General features: G+C 42.5%; 1 protein-coding gene and 1 non-coding gene across 5 annotated transcripts in view; one reads left to right on the top strand and one right to left on the bottom strand.

Moving 5' to 3' along the window:
* Nucleotides 1–1,929: 1,929 nt before the first annotated feature.
* The window catches only part of MFSD6 (major facilitator superfamily domain containing 6), an 83,922-nt gene continuing 68,397 nt past the window's right edge, over nt 1,930–17,454 (bottom strand). For 3 of the 4 annotated variants that reach the window (XM_066346223.1, XM_066346222.1, XM_066346221.1), the window contains 4 exons: nt 12,074–12,235; nt 11,183–11,281; nt 6,958–7,238; nt 1,930–4,047 (listed from right to left, as the gene is read on the bottom strand). In XM_066346223.1, coding sequence (XP_066202320.1) covers nt 3,748–4,047; nt 6,958–7,238; nt 11,183–11,281; nt 12,074–12,235 — 842 coding nt within the window. In that variant the 3' untranslated portion in view covers nt 1,930–3,747. Of the gene's footprint in view, nt 4,048–4,208; nt 4,234–6,957; nt 7,239–11,182; nt 11,282–12,073; nt 12,236–17,454 lie in introns of all 4 variants that reach the window. The other variant, XM_066346224.1, reaches the window with a different exon arrangement.
* Nucleotides 16,871–16,946, top strand: TRNAG-GCC (transfer RNA glycine (anticodon GCC)). The gene has a single exon. It is a non-coding gene; the product is annotated as a tRNA-Gly (tRNA).

Below are 17,454 nucleotides of genomic sequence, written 5' to 3'. Positions count from 1 at the left end.
CCAAATATACTGTATTTCCCCATGTATAAGATGCACCTTTTTTTGAAAAATTTGGGGTAAAAAAAACTGGGTGCATACAGTGGTTGCAGATTTCTTTACTTGCATTTCCCACTTTTTCACACATGTTTTTGTGCTCATTGTAGATGAATAAAAGTTGAGTTCAATAACTTTATGTAATACATTTTTTTCAAATTTCAGGCCCCCGAATTAAGGTGCTTCTTAATTTGGAAGCATGTATAATAGGAGTGTATTATACATGGGGAAATATGGTAAGTCCTTCCTACTTCCATGGCACTGGTCTTCCAAGTTCTTGTCAACCTCTAAGTTTTCTCTGCCAGGATGCCAAACCATTTGGTCACCTCTAAATCAGCTGAGTTTGAAGGTACTGGATTTCTAATAACTGGGAAGATCTAAAAATCCTAAATGGAAATACAGCCTCACACATACAAGTAACCAGACACATGAAGTAGGGCTTCAGGCTAGGGCTGCTTTCTGGCTGGTTCTACAACAGAAGCACAAGTGGCCTCCACGCGTCCTGGGATGGAGGAAGGTACTGGTGGACCTGCACTTTGGCATCAGGTTTGAGTTAGAATCCTGGCTTTGTGACCTTGGTCCCACAACTAAGGTGTTGCTCCAGAAACCTCATATTTAAAGTGGGGATAGTGATAATGCATAAAATAAGCTATTCACATAACAAGTACTCAGTAACTACTTGTACTGTGTTTCTCCTTTTCCTGGATTCACCGCTTAACTCCAGATTGACTGTAATACTGCCTAAGCCAGGGGTCCCCAACTACGGCCCAGGGGTCCCCAACTACGGCCCAGGGGCCGCATGCGGCCCCCTGAGGCCATTTATTCGGCTCCTGCCACACTTCCGGAAGGGGCATCTCTTTCATTGGTGGTCAGTGAGGAGCACAGGATGTGATGCTTGCAAAGTACTGGGGTACTGTATGTGGCAGCGCCGCAAAGCGCAGCGTCACTCACGTACAGTACTACTTCCGGTGACGCGGGACGCACACGTCACAGCTCCGGAAGCGCGTCATATCACTTGTTACGGCTAGCAGTGACAAATATGGAACCGGACATTGACTATCTCATTAGCCAAAAAGCAGGCCCATAGTTCCCATTGAAATACTGGTCAGTTTGTTGATTTAAATTTACTTGTTCTTTATTTTAAATATTGTATTTGTTCCCGTTTTGTTTTTTTACTTTAAGATATGTGCAGTGTGCATAGGGATTTGTTCATAGTTTTTTTTTATAGTCCAGCCCTCCAACGGTCTGAGGGACAATGAACTGGCCCCCTGTGTAAAAAGTTTGGGGACCCCTGGCCTAAGCAATGGGCCCAGCAGCAGCAGCAGCCCCCACCCCATCAGAGTCAGAGGAACTGCACATCTGAGGGAAGCTCACGTGGCTGGTAAAGCACTGTTCTACCTATGAGTTGTTTAGGCTTTTCAGGAGGTTTATGGGCTAATGGGGTTAAGTGTATTATAATCGTCTATTATTCTACTTAAGGCTTTGAGTAATAGTTTAATAATTAGCAGCTAACCTCTTTGGATCCACACAAGCTCAGCACTTTGGGTAATTTCCTTTTTCTGCAACCATAGAGGAAAGAGTATGAAATAAGTCATTAAGGCAGTGATTACCAGCCTGGGCTTTGTGACACCCCTGTATATCTCCAGGGAATCTCAAGAGGGGTTATAAAATTCTCAAATCAAAATTTAACTTCAATTCACTTTAATATGTTTTAACATGGCACTTGGAGGACAGGAAGAAAGGTCACAAAGTCCACAAACCTATGAAGGTGTCTGCTTTAACAGGCTGGAAATGACTGCATCATTGAATCAGCTCTCACAGTAAATTTTTCAAAGGCCTGTTCAATCTGGTCGTATTTATAACAGAGTTGGTTGGGTCACATATTTACCATTTAAGAAATATTTAAAAATGGTATTTATTTTTATCTCAGCATATCAACTGTGCATTTCCAAAACAGCAGGCTTTTCAAATGAATACATCAAAACTGTAAACACAAGATACAGTGTAAGTTTTTTACTTTCTACAGTCAGTTTCACAAGTTCACATACTGTACATTCATAGGTGAGGTTCAGCCTGTCACACATGTCTCTATTCCTATAATTACATAAGCATAATAAATACATCTGGTTTTTAAAGGTCACTTAAAATGAGTCATGATAATTTATAGTACAGTACATTTCAGTTCAAGTGCAAAAATAACTATTTGCTTAATTGTTTTTGTTATTTTTTTTTTAAGCTGTGTTTTGCGGTGCTAGATATCCAAGTGTGGAATTTCTTTTCCCAAATGCAGTTTTAGGCAGAAGTATGATATCATGGAGAAGCTCTTTCTTTACACCTAGTCCCACTTAATCAGGGTCAGAGGGTAAAGTGAGTTGCTCATTTTTAACTGTCCTGTTCTTCCTTTCTCCTCTGCTCATCCACAGCTATGATACACAATATAATTGACCTTTATTCAACTAAAGCAGTGTTTGTTCCCTTTTCCACAGCCTTCCCCCAAGACTTCCTATTTACCTCAGCTTTCATTTTGAATAGCAAGCTTTATGTGTGATTCATCCAGCCATTGTTCTGACAGTAGTTCTAATATTTACAGTAGCATACCCATATCAGTCCAGTGTCTGACTGTGTCTATACGGGAAAGAATATACTGAGATTCGTTTCTTTAGTCATTGGAAAGTATAGTTACTTCTTATTCCTATCCTTCCCATTCCTGGTTTTCTATTTACCATCTAACCCCCCACCACCACCAAAAACAAAACAAGAATGGACCCAATAACTAGTTTTTAAAAATTGTGTCCCTCCCCCAGGCACTTAAATCTTATACTGTTATTTGTAAGTAGTACTGTTTAACTAAAGAAACCCTTAGGAAGTCAGTGGTTTTTTTAAAAATTCCATCAGCCGAGTAGAGCCTTGTAAATAGTGATACAGGATATTTACAGTATCAACATATTTAGTAAACCCTTGTCTATCCAGCCATAGGATACTGAGTTGGTTGGTTCATTTGGAATATTCTCTCCTCTGGTCTTAAAGCCCATTTAAAACAAAAGGCATTTTAAAGCTTGGCTTAGCTTGCAATAAATAACAGCTTTTGCTCAAAGAATTGACTGTTTTCATTATATACCATACACATATAAAAATATATTTGCTAGAGATATGCCAAGTTTCTGATGAAACCTTTTCCTTTTTTAAAAAAAACAAAAGCATATATGCTATTTGTATCTGTTTACTGTATTTTTGATCTTACAAATTTTAAGTGGTTCTCTTGAAGAGTGACAAAATTATAGGTATATTCTGTTTATTACTAGTTTGCATCAAGAACCAAATAATTAGAATAAATAATCAAAAGAGAGAAATTATATCAACACTCACCTCAAAACACTTTCTTCCCCTCCACTTAGTGTAACTGCTGGTTTCAACTCTTACTGCCCTTGCAGAGATGTCCTGTAGTCCTTGATCTACCCAACCAAAGAACAGAAAGTCCTCACTGCACTCCATTTCCCTTCTGGGATTCAGTGGGGTTATGGAAGTTTAGCCGTCTCTGACAACGTGTACTGTAGCTACTATGTGTGTGTTTCCATGTTAATGAGTATAGATATTTAGAAGCGCATGTGGTGCCATGCTCCTCAAGGCCAGGCGTGTCCTGGGTTCGGAATACTCCTCCCTTTGACCTGACAGAGGAGCCCAGTTCCATGCAGGATGTGAGATGAGCAGAACCCCTCAGAGTCCCTCAGCGGCAGGCTGAGCCTGCTGGTCCTCACTCTCCTTTGCTTGATGGTCCACATTCTCTTTTGCATGCTGGTCCTCACTCTCCTTTGCTTGATGGTCCACATTCTCTTTTGCATGCCGGTCCTCACTCTCCTTTGCATGCTGGCCCACAGTGGGGTGAGCCGAGGTGCTCTGCGTCTGAGACGTTGCAGTTTGAGGGGAAGGCTGGTTTCTAGAAGGGTCGGAGTGAATCTCACATGGGCCAGGCCGGCCTTGACCAGCTGGAGAGTCTCCCCGATTCTCACTGGTCCCCTGGAAGGAAAAGAATGGGAGATGGTTCATGGTCAGTGCTGACGAACTAATCCAACACCTTTTATATTGCTTTCCAGTAAGATATAGGAGACATGGGAGATCACCCTCAAGTGACCACTTCAGGGAACAAGTAATAGAGGAATAAGGATAGAATGTCTTACCTTTCATCTCTTTTCCTATGTGCAACTGCCAAAGCCGCATGAAAAACACAAACACTATATATAAGCGGATGGATTTTGTGGATAAAGGAACATTAATATCAAAATGTCTGTTACTACTAGGAATACAATTTGCATCAGCAAATATTTACGGAGCCCCCATCTGCCATTGTGGCAAGTCGCTGGGCAAGCAGCATGGAGCTGAAACCCAGGCCACTTGCTAAGACCACAGAATTCAACAGTTGGAAGGCCCCTCATCTAATTGGAAGGAAGGCATCCTCAGCCTTAGAGACAGGGCCAGGAAAAGAATGTCTTCAACTTAAGAGTCCTATGTATATTTGGGATCTAAATGTATACACTAAAAGTTGACTATGAACATTCACATAAAAAAGGGAATGAAAACAAGCATTTCTGTAACCAGTCATAACTGTGAGTATACACTTGCTCTAGCACATCACACACAGCGTCTGTAAAATGCCACATTGCTACATTCCATACCACATTCCTGATTTTTACAAATCAGGACATAGTTTTTTAAAAATAGGGTTTCCTCTGAATTAGTACCTATCACTTCAAATAGCTGAGCACTAAAAAAAATATATTATTTCTGTGAATGATACTAAAATGAAAAAAAAAACACAACACCTTAGTATAATGGCTTTTTCATAAGAATTACTAAGCCATACCAGCCAGTTTTTTATTAACTTTAACATCTTAACAGGGAAAAAAATCAATGATACTTAAGCCTCACAGGCTCCTGTGAAAATGAATACCCAAAGGAATGAAAACACTGCTATTCTAGCAATAGATATCCTTTCTTCTGCTTCACTTCCCTGCTTTGCATTTTTATACATCCCTCTCACTCCAGTGTTCTCCTCTTGACTAAGCAGAGGATTTATGTGAATCAGTCTTAATAAGTTGATTCATGCATAGACCAGAGTGCATGTGGTTATCAGTGAAGAATGCTGTTTGGTTTAAATTAAAGAAACAGTAGATGATAGTTTACAAAGTTGTGATAAAGGTAGTTCAGATTTTTTAAAAAGGTTGTTACTCAAATTACTCTTTTTAAAAATTTTTATAAAAGATTTTCTTTATTCATTTTAGAAACAGAGAGAAGGGGGGAGGAGCAGTGTGCCTTGACCAGGCAAGCCCGGGGTTTCGAACCAGTGACCTCAGCATTCCATGCTGACGCTTTATCCACTGTGCAACCACAGGTTAGGCTCAAATTACTCATCTTTTCCCTTTATTTATTTTTTCTTCTGTGTCCTCTGAATACAGAACCAACATGACACATCAAGTAAAAGGGAGTGATTAACATAAACACAGGGAGGTGGACACATTACTCTGGCCCAACTGTTGACAGCAGTCACACTCAGTCATTCTCCACAGGCATTATGTAGCTTTGTTACCACCACCCACAGATTTAGCAACATGATTTGACTTTACTCAGGAGAGACCACCTCTAAGGACAAGAAAAATCACACTTTTAATTTTTCATGTGAGGCCACCAGCAAAACTACACTTTCACTGAGTTCAGTGTCCTTATCAGACACAGAGGCTCAATGTATTTATTAATTCATCAGATATTTATTAAGATCCTATTATTTATACTGTCCCCACCAGAATTTTAGAATTACAGAAATTAATACCCCCCAAAGCAAGAGACATATATCTATCTCATTGCAACTGGTTTCCATCAATACTGAAAATTTAAAGAAATATGCAGAATCAGAAGAAAATATATATATATATTTAGCTAGAGAAAGTAAGTGAGCGAGAGGGACAGAGAGGAAGGGAGAGAGATGAGAAGCATCCACTCATGGTTGTGGCACCTTAGTTGTTCACTGATTGCTTTCTCATATGTGCCTTGACTGGGGAGCTCAAGCTAAGCCAGTGAACCCCTTGCTCAAGCCAGCGACCTTGAGTTTCAAGCCAGAAACCTTTGGGCTCAAGCCAGCAACCATGGGGTCATGTCTGTGATCCCATGCTCAAGTTGAATGAGCCCGAGCTCAAGCTGGATGAGCCTGAGCCAGCAACCTTGGGGTTTCAAACCCGGTCCTCTGTATCCCAGGCCAATACTCCATCTACTGCACCACTGCCTGGTTAGGCTTCATTTTCCTTCATTCAAGAAGCACTGTCTTCTGTGAAGCCTTTCTGAACTCCAGAAGTAAAACATTCCCTCGATGGGACTTGTGTACTCCTCCATAATGCACTGGTCACACAGTACTGAAATTCTTGGTTTAGCATGTGTTTCCCCACCAGACCTTCCATAAGCTTGCTGAATGAATAACTAAATAATTAAAAGACGGCCCACTTGCCCTGGCCGGTTGGCTCAGCGGTAGAGCGTCGGCCTAGCGTGCAGAGGACCCGGGTTCGATTCCCGGCCAGGGCACATAGGAGAAGCGCCCATTTGCTTCTCCACCCCTCCGCCGCGCTTTCCTCTCTGTCTCTCTCTTCCCCTCCCGCAGCCAAGGCTCCATTGGAGCAAAGATGGCCCGGGCGCTGGGCATGGCTCTGTGGCCTCTGCCTCAGGCGCTAGAGTGGCTCTGGTCGCAATATGGCGACGCCCAGGATGGGCAGAGCATCGCCCCCTGGGGGGCAGAGCACCGCCCCTGGTGGGCGTGCCGGGTGGATCCTGGTCAGGCGCATGCGGGAGTCTGTCTGACTGTCTCTCCCTGTTTCCAGCTTCAGAAAAATGAAAAAAAAAAAAAAAAGACGGCCCACTTAAGGCAGGTCAGTTGAGAAACTTTACCTGTAAAGGCTGGACCTCAGAAGCACGGCTTTCTCTTGCCAGTTGCATCATCTCTTTAATCTGGTAGAGTGCGTAGACCAAAGTCACCCAGGGAGAGGAGCTGACTCCCCAGGCTGGCTTGTTCACGTCCTCCTGTTCCTCCTGGTGCTTGGTTTTCTTGGGTGGAAGCCTGGGCTCAATGCGTGGCAAGACATCTTCAGTCTGTTGCTGCACCAAGTCGATGGTTGCTATGGGGACAGGACTCGATGGAACGGGAATCCTTTCTGCCAACATTGTCTTGTCTGGAGAGAAAAGCATATTTAAACTATTTTTCAGAGTTTTCTATGTGTTTAAGCAAACATAAAAATAAACTAAATCAGTAGACAGCCCATAAGTCCATTCTGGTGTGCTTGGCAACATTAATAAATTACTGTGTATCAAGGGCTTCTTCTTTACTTGGTGCAAGTACCAAGACATTGAATGTGAGGCTTATCATCCAGGGTATCCTTATGTGGCTTAATAGACATACACTTCTACTGATTTATGAAATGTACTGTTCACTTAACTTAGATGTAACATCTCCGGGGCCTACAGGATTGAGATTTTAAAGATAAGCATCAAAACAGAAAAAGCCATGTGATAGCTGTTTTTCCCCTTTAAGAACCCAGAGCAGCCTTCTTTTCAAATAAGAATACTTTCTCACTGTCCACTGCAAATGCAAAGGGGATAACTTTACCTCAAGAAGCTGTTCTTGGTAGGACTGGCCCCCACACCTTGTCCATATCCTACTCATATGAATGATGATGGCTTTACTTATGTAACTAAAACAATTCTTTGTATTCTCTCAACTGCTCCTTGCGTACAGGTAGAGTGCTTGACAAGACACACTTAGACTCTTACAAGTCAAGACCACCAGAAAAGCAAAACTGCTCCCTCATTTTCAGGTTGACACTATGACCCAAGAAATAAAGCATTGAGTTTAAGCTCAGTAAACCAAAAGGGAAGTTGTGGTGTAGTTATAGGAGAAAAGCAGCAGGTATTAATATCCCTAATATGACCACAGTACCATTCACTTTGCAGGTTTTAGTTAGATCCCATTCCCTGTCCCCTCTTACGTGACAGCTGTCTTTATTGGTTGTTGGGCAAACAAGTGTGTTAGGCTTGCTCACCTTGTACTTTGACTGATTGGTGCTTGCCCTCAGGGTTGCAGAATGTAAATTGCAGACTGCCTGCCACCTTTGGGAGGGGGCATTTTTTTGCTATTGTTTTCTGGAGAAGAGGTTCCCTCCCTCACCCTAGCCTGTTGCTTGTGAGTCCTGAGAAAGAGAGGAAAGCAGTTTTCCCTGCCTGCTTGCTCGTCCGCCATTGTGAGACTCTAATAAATGGAATGGTCCACCATCCTCCAGCTCCACAGTTCCTTTACCATCTGCCCAAATCCACTGTGAACCTACATGGCCATGGCCACCGGCCTTACATCTGGCACAGCTGGCAGGATTCAGAGCAGATTGCTATGGAGCTGCCAACACCGTGGAAGGGTGGGACAGAGGAGTGGTTGTTGCTCTCCAGTGTATGGTTCCCGTGGCTCTCCTTTTGGGAACCATGGGCTGGGTGTTTTTTATAGCCCTGTGAGAGGCTGCCTGAGGTCGAGAGCTCCAGGATGAGCTTGAGACCGAGAGGCAGCAACAGCATGAGCTGGAACGGTCACTGGAGAAAGAGCTGCAGGTCAGGCTACAGGCTGAGAAGCAGCAATGGCTTGAACTGGAGCGAGCACTGGAGAAGAAGGCTCTCGAAAGCAGCAGTATGAAATGCAGGCCAAACACCAATGGTGCCTGGAACTGGAGTGATCTCTGGAGAAGCAGTTACAGGTTTGTGAGATGCAGTTTTCCCTGGAAGTAGAACACTGGCACCAACAGTTGGAGACACAACTGCGGGTTCAAGAGTTCGAGTCTCAAGCTTCAGGCCGAGAGCTGGCAGTTACCGGAGCCAAAACGGTCACCGAAGCAGCATCGTGCTGGTGGAATGGCTCTGAGTTGGTGGGAGCAGGCATTTAAACAGCTGTCCACAAACCTATGTTGAGCCCAGCCAGTGGTTGCCCAGAAGCGGCAGCAGCAACAGCAGGTAAGAGAACTATCAAGGTGGCACAGGCCTTGAATGTGTTTGACCCTGCCAGGCCCTGTGAGCTTGCTGAGGGGTTTGGATGGGGATTGTGGCAGTGGAAAGAGCACTTATGGAAAAGGCGCTGAAGTCCATTAAGAAAGAGCTGTATGCCTAGTTGCTTGTAATGGACCTCTACCTTGACAGCTGGGCTGTCTGTCATGGACTGCTCACTGAGCAGTGTAATGGACTCTTGGACTGCAACCAGAAGGGGGCGCTGGCTCCCTTGTTGGATGGACATGCCACTTTTGGACAGTATGAGAGATCCTGATGGGGGGCCCCAGCTCTGGTGGAGGCCCTCCTGCACCAGGAAGCTGCTCTCATCCAGTTGCAAAGACGCACCAAGGACACTACCATTTCCATGAACACAGCCCTGGACTATCCAGGCCTCCCCCATACAGTGGAGTGGGGGGCTAAGGATGAGCCTCCAGTTAGCATCTTGGGCGGAGTGCTCAAGGAGACATTGTGAAGGGCGCCTTTGTAATTATTGTAATTGTATAACTTGTGCTGTTGCTGCAGTCTGTGTATGTAATGTACCTCACCCCTCACACAGGGACCATTGCAGAAGATACCTGTGGTGTAGATTGTGAAGTGAGCAACCCTAAAGGGGTGGAATGTTGGGCAAACAAGTGTGTTAGGCCTGCTCGTCTTGTACTTTGCCTGACTGGTGCATGAGCACAGGGCAGCACCACGTGTGTATAGTCTATGTAAGGCTGCAGGTGCGTGCTCTCAGGGCGGCAGATTGTAGATTGCAGACGGCCTGCCACCATTGGGAGGGGCCATTTTTTACTGTTGTTTGCTGGAGAAGGGATTGGCCTGTTTGCTTGTGAGTCCTGAGAGGGAGAAGCAGCTTTCCCTGCCTGCTTGCTCATCTGTTGTTGCAAGACTCTAATAAACGAATGGCCCACCATCCTCCAGCTCCAGTTTCTCTACTGTCTGCCCAAATCCAATGTGAACCTGCATGGCCACAGCCACCAGCAATACATTGGCCTTCTACAGAAGGCATGGTGGCCAAAACTGTAGAAGACATATGATCCAGTTAAGATTATAAAAGAACGAGAGTGAGAAAAACTAGCACCGGTCTTTCTGAATAACTTGTTGAAATTAAAGTCTGTCTCTGGAGTGTCTGTAACAGGCTAGTTTTCCTAACAGAAGCACTTCAGGCACTTAACGCAAATGCCACTCAAAGGACAGGACACAAAAGAAGATGAGCCCTGTTCTGGGACCTAAGAGCAAAAGAGGAATATTTCCATTCTACTTGTTGGCCTTCTTCATAAAATAAAGAAAGTTGAATAGTTGTTCTCATTTAAACATTATAGTTGATGTTTATAACAATTTTATATAACAATTTTAATGAAGGCCATGCCTAACTGAGGGAAAACTTTAAAGTTAAGGTTTAGGCATTATTTTCAAAAGAAGGTAAAATTATAGATTAGTACCACTTCCTATCCCTAGTAGGAAAATTACTGTGTATATAGCCTTATATCTATTTTGATATAAATTTTAAATCCCTCTAAAATACTAGAGAAATTTTAAACCAATAAACCAAAACAAAAACAAGAATGTCCCAAGCTACTTAAAATGACCGATATTCCAGAAAAAAACAAGAACTACATGATTCCATACATTGGTGGAACATAAAAATGAGACTAAGAGACATGGACAAGAGTGTGGTGGTTACCAGGGGTGGGGGGAGGGAGGACAGGGGGAGAGTTAGGGGGAGGGGGAGGGGCACAGAGAACTAGATAGAGGGTGGCGAAGGACAATCTGACTTTGGGCGAGGGGTATGCAACATAATTTAATGACAAAATAACCTAGACATGTTTTCTTTGAATATATGTACCCTGATTTATTAATGTCATCCCATTACCATTAATAAAAATTTATTTAAAAAAAAAAAAAATGACCGATATTCTTTCAACTCAGTAGGAGCTTCTCTCCAGGAATGGCACACAGGAGTCCACTGATGCACCTCAGAAAACCTAGCAGGTCTCTTGCACACTGTTAGCACCGCTGGGTTTCTGAGGGGTATGTGTAGAATTCCCCATGGCTTCAACCTTTAGAGCCACTAAGAAAGAATGGACAGGTTTACCTTCCTCCTCATCTGGCACTGCCAGCCACTGGATCAGGGCAAAGAGCAGGAGGATCACCAGGCAGGCCATGCCAATTCCTCGGAAGGTTGCAGCAGCCCCTGTGAAAACAGAGCACTGTAGAGTAGTTCCAGGAAATGCAGGTGGCCCTCATGCAGAACTGTTAATGTTCTAAAGTTCAGGACAAAGGCAGCAGAGCTTGGGATGAACCAGAGAATGGCAAACAGCCGTTAGCTTCACACAGTGGGGGAAATACACAGGCCTGCACAGGTGTCAGGAGGCTCAGGTGCTGGTACTGGATCGGTCACTGGTCAGATTTTAAAACTGCGTTTATAAACGATTGTCTCTGAGTGCCTTTTACCCTACAATTCAATGGTGCTCTCTTCTTCATAAAGACCATTTACCTATTAAACAACCCTATTCATCTGTAGTTGGAGCTCAAATAGTACTATAAATTCAGACATCCTGGACCCATCTTCCACAGATGACTGAGCAGTTAAGATCACAGAGCAGACTAACCTCATCTTCACCGCAAGCCCTCCCTGTCTTTCCAATAAGGGAGTGTGACAGGGCAGGCAGACTGTTGTCTTAAGGTAGTGACCCCCCAGCACATGTGCTTGCTCATTTGTTTGGCTTCTTGAGATATCCGTTGTAGCATCTCATTAAGCTATTTGTCAGAGAAGCGTGCGTGGTTACAGGCTAGCTCTAATCATCTTAACAACTCAGGCACACTGCTTTACAATGATGTCTACCGTGAAAGCTAGGAAGAGAACATGACCACGGGAGTACCTTCTGCCAATCTTCAGTAACAATTTGTGTGTTTATTGAAGTGTTGCGGAAAAATCCTAAGTTTTCATCAAAGAAGAAGCGGAAACAGAGAAAGTGATTCTTACCAAAATAATTGACTAACACGCCTCCAATCATGGCTCCACACCCTCTCCCCAGGCCCAGGTGGAGGCCCTGCAGGATGCCCTGAGCGGACGTCCTCAGCTCAGGGGGCACGGCCGCACTGAGATAGGAGATGCAGGCTGCCCAGATGGCCGCGTGGGTCACGCCTGCAGAAGAAGGGCAGGGGGGTTGTGTGAGCAGTCCTCCTTAGCTTACTTTTCTTTTCAAGTATGAATTGTTCATTTAAAAAATATTTATACACACAGACTAACCTCATCTTTTACACATTTATCTGTAAAAGGTATCTATTCGTCTATTTATACTAACATAAAATTTACCACTTTAACCATTTTTAAGTCTGTAGTTCATGGAATTAAGTACATTCACAATGTTATGCAACCATCCCCGTCATCAATCTCCAGAATATTTTTTACCATCCCAAACTGGAACTCTGTATCCACTGAACAGTAACTTTCCCCAGGCCCTGGGTCTCTATGACACTTTGTGTGTCTATGAATTTGAGTACTCTAAGTCAGTGTTTTTCAGGTGCCAGTCTGCCAGGAACTTCCTGCCGGTTCTCAAAAGAGTTCAAGTCCCTGGTCTTCATATAAGATCAAGGTAGTTAACTTTTTCGCAGTCTAGCACAGATTTCTGGCGAACTGGCAGCGGAGAAACACTGACCGAGGTACTTCATTGTAAGTGGACCCTACGGTACCTGTCCTCTTGTGTCTGGCTTATTTTACTTAGCATAAGGTCTCCAAAGTTCAACCACGTTGTAGTATGTGTCCGAATTCCCTTCCTTTTTAAGGCTAATATTCCATTGTACGTGAAAAACACATTTTGCGTATCCATTCATCCACCGAGGGACATTCGGGCTGTTCCCACCTTTTGGCTACTAATGTGAAGCTACTGCTCTGAACTCCGGTGTGCAGGTGTCTGAGTCCCTGCTGTCAGTTCTTTTGGGTGTATACCTAGAAGTGGAAGTACTAGGTCATATGGGTAACAATATATGTATTTAAAACTTTGAGAAGCTGCCTGTTTTCCACAGTAGCTGCACCGTTTTACATTCCTACCAGAAACGTACAAGAATTCTAAATTCCCCATGTCCTCACCAGCACCTGTTATTTCTCCTGTTTTTTTATAATAGCAGTCTTAATGGGTACAAAGGGTCTCCAACTTTGGTTTGGATTTGCATTCCCTAATGACTAGTGAGGTGGAGCAGATTTTACTTTTTCATTTCTGTTTATTGGACATTTGTATATCTTCTTTGGAGAATGTCTATTCAAATCCTTCACCCATATTTTAATTGGGTTGTTAGGTTGTTTTTTGGGTTTTGGATTTTTTTGCTGTTGAGTTGCAGTAGGAGTTCCTTATATATTTTCGGTAATTAACCCCTTATTGGGCACCTTTATTGAAATTCAAATTATTTCCATTTTTTTCCATTATAATTAACACCATGACTAACATTGTTGAAGGTACAGATTTTTACATTTTATTTACATTAGCTATAATTCTATAAGTAGGGCTACTTATTCAAAGACTATAACAATTTTTATGTCTTTTACCATATAGTTCCAATTTGTTTTCCAAAAGAGTATAAACCATTTACAATGACTCCTTACCAGTTTCATTATATCTTCACCACTTGTGGGGAGGAGAATAAAAAAAAAAAGTCGTTATTTTAATGTACAGCAACTACATATCATCTGATTTAAATCTTTATTAGAGCACTGCTCTCAATGTAATAAAAAGATAATGACACAATCGGTTTTATAAATAGAAAGGATTAAAAGTCATGTGATTATACCTAGACTAAATCATGGACTTGATCCCTGAAAAATAATCTCATCTGGAGATAATGTCATCAGAAACTCTTAACCTATGTTTTAGAAAATTAAACCAAAAGATTAATATAAATTCAAGATTTAATCTGACATTAGTCTGCTTCTGACCAAACTGTAATTAACAGGGACTGGATTGACTGTCCAATCGGAAACAACCAAAACCTGGACAAAATATATGAAATAATAGTCCCCAAGATACTGGACATCAGCAATAAGGACAGTAGCCTCTGAGAAAAGGGGGGGAAATGAGAAGCTTCTGTTTATTTTCTGGTTAGAGTTTGAAAGCTTCAAGGCATAGAGAGGGAACCACTGGGCGGAGGAGATGGAGCTGACAGTCTGGGGAGAGCAAGGCAGCCAGAATTCCAGGCGAGAGTACCAGAGGAAGAGAGCATCGCAGAAACTCCAAAAATCTGCAGATGGTTTCCCTCAAGTATTCAACAGAGTACTGATCAGCAAAAGCATGTGTAGAAACTGCAGAGCCAGGGGAAGAACCACTGAAAGCATTATATATTATAGAAACAGCACTCAGAACCCACCCAGGGCCAAGAATCATGCTGGTTTCACCAGCCAAACTGGACAAACTCGATTCCTGGGATTGGTAGATGCTCAAAACATCATGTGTTTGTGTTATGAAAGAATTGGCTCTAGTCTAAACATTGCTCTGGTTCCACCTAAGTAATCTTTAAAAGCAAGACCCTAAAGGATCATACTATTTCCAAATAATTTAGCTGTGTCCCAGAATAAGGCTCAAGAATATAAATATATCCAGCACCCAACAAGGTAGAAATTTACAATGTCTGGCACACAATCATATTACCAGGGATGATCTTACTTAAGTAGATGCATACAGAATAAACACTATTTTTATTGGTCACATTAGTTTACATGCCCTACAGTTAACAGAAAAACATCAAAACAATTTTTCTTAGTTGTATATATGTTTTGGTAATCATTTCAAGTAGGTATTTTTTTAACTAGAAATATGGACTAGAGGATTAGAGGTAGTATGCACTCAATTTTCACAGAAGTCAAAGTATTTGCTTTATCTGGCTAAACAATTTCAGTACCTTAGATAATGCTGGCTTTCTCAGAACTAATGCCTGCATAGAATCTTAATTATAAAAGTTGACACAATTGTATTATTAATATATTCAAGATGCTGTCAACTCCATTTCTTTTCAGATGCACATTTTTTTATTAACAACCCTAAAGAAAAAAACTAAAAAATATCCCATGAAATAAAATGAATTCATTCCAAATTAATTTAGATTCAACAGTAACATCCAGCATAGGTTTTGTAAGTCATTTCTTAAAGATGAATCATCAAAGACCTGAAACCACATCAGCGGTTGTACATAAACTTTAATGGTGCCACCAAACTTGTTGTGTCTATGTCTGAGCAATCAACTGCAGGATTTACAAGTACCATATTCCCCCATGTATACGACACTCCCATGTATACCACGCTCCCATGTATAAGACATTCCCATGTATAAGACGCACCTTAATTTTGAGGCCTGAATTTTGAAAAAAAAATGTATTACATAAAGTTACTGAACATAAAGTTTTATTCATCATAAAATTCATACAACTCCTCATCACTGTTAAAGCTCCCATCCATTAGCTTGTCCTCATCTGTGTCTGTGACAAATCACTGTCTTCAACAATGAATGCAAAAGACAAGCGTGAAAAAGCGGGAAATGCAAGTTAAAAAAAACTACAACCACTGTGTAAGACGTACCCAGTTTTTAGACCCCAAATTTTTCGGGAAAAGGTGCATCTTATACACAGGGAAATACGGTATTTATGTGACCAAAAAATATATAACAAATACATTTTTGCTATAATTCTAGATCATACAATTTTAGCAGTTATTAGGTATAAAGGCTTGGGCACACACAAAATCTTCCAATAGTAGGATTTTCTTTTTTTTTTTTTCTTTCTTTTTTTTAATTCTAAGGGTTTTCTAAAACGTTGGGTCTTCTAAGATAATTAAAAGCCTTTCCAGCTAGATGACTTAAGTCAGGATGCTTTTAAACTATTGTTAGACCTTGTTGGTTGGCATATAGTGGCAGATGTAAAAGATTCTCCATAGTAAGATTGTCAGTTTCCTTATAGCTTTTTTATAGTGATTGGATAAAGGGAACGACATTCTGCAAAGCAGCTCCAGGCATTCACTTAAGGAAAGAATAGTTAAGTATACGGTAAAAAAAATTGTCTCTGGTACTAAAAGCAAAAGAATGAAAAAGCCAACCTGTCTATATGTGCCAACATTTTCTAAGGCAGATGTTGAATTTAAATTGGTTCCTCTGAAATACCTTGTTTCAAAATATGTAAGTGGAGGAATCCATATCATTTCCTTGAAAAGAAACTAGCACAACTAAATAGTCCTCAAGAGGGGTTGGGTTAGTAACCTCACCTTTGTACGCAAAAGATAATAATAGAATTATGCTTCTTGTTCTTAAACTTGAATATGCAAACTTCTAATAATCATATTAATAATCTGAACTCTTGCCAATGTTTTTACCCAGTTGTATTCTGGTCCTCTAATTTTCAAATAATAAAGCAGCAATCTAGAAATCTAAAAACCAACCCTGGCCAGTGGCTCAGTGGATAGAGTGTTGGCCTGGTGTATGGACATCCCAGGTTCAGTTCCCAATCAGGGCACACAGGAGAAGTGACCATCTGCTTCTCTACCTCTCCCTCTCCCTCTTCTCTTCCTCCTTCCCTCTCGAAGCCAGTGGCTCAATTGGTTTGAGCGTGGCCCTGGGCACTGAGGATATTTTGGTTGAGTGCATCAGCCTCAGGCACTAACAGCTCTGTACTTGAGCATTGGCCACAGACAGGTTTCCAGCTGGATCCTGGTCAGGGCACATGTGGGAGTCTACTTCACTATCTCCCCACCTGTCACCTAAAAATAAAAAGTAAAGTAAAATAAATTTTTAAAAAGAAATATAGGCCCTGGCCGGTTGGCTCAGCGGTAGAGCGTCGGCCTGCCGTGCGGGGGATCCGGGTTCGATTCCCGGCCAGGGCACATAGGAGAAGCGCCCATTTGCTTCTCCACCTCCCCCCCTCCTTCCTCTCTGTCTCTCTCTTCCCCTCCCGCAGCCAAGGCTCCATTGGAGCAAAGATGGCCCGGGCGCTGGGGATGGCTCCTTGGCCTCTTCCCCAGGCACTAGAGTGGCTCTGGTCGTGGCAGAGTGACGCCCCGGAGGGGCAGAGCATCGCCCCCTGGTGGGCGTGCCGGGTGGATCCCGGTCCAGCGCATGCGGGAATCTGTCTGACTGTCTCTCCCCGTTTCCAGCTTCAGAAAAATACAAAAAAAAAAAAAAAAAAGAAAGAAATATAAAACCCATTGTTTTTTCTTTCTTTACCAGTGAGAGGAGAGGAGACAGAGAAACAGATTCCTGCATCACTACAACTGGGATCCACCCGGCAGCCCTGGCTGATGCTCTGCCCATCTGGGGCCATGCTCACAACTGAGCTATTTTTAGCACCTGAGGCAGAGGCTCCATGGACCCAACCTTAGCACCTGGGGCCAG

This window comes from Saccopteryx leptura, chromosome 7 (genome assembly GCF_036850995.1).
Source record: "Saccopteryx leptura isolate mSacLep1 chromosome 7, mSacLep1_pri_phased_curated, whole genome shotgun sequence".
Taxonomy (NCBI): domain Eukaryota; kingdom Metazoa; phylum Chordata; class Mammalia; order Chiroptera; family Emballonuridae; genus Saccopteryx; species Saccopteryx leptura.
This window is presented reverse-complemented; position numbering and strand designations above follow the sequence as displayed.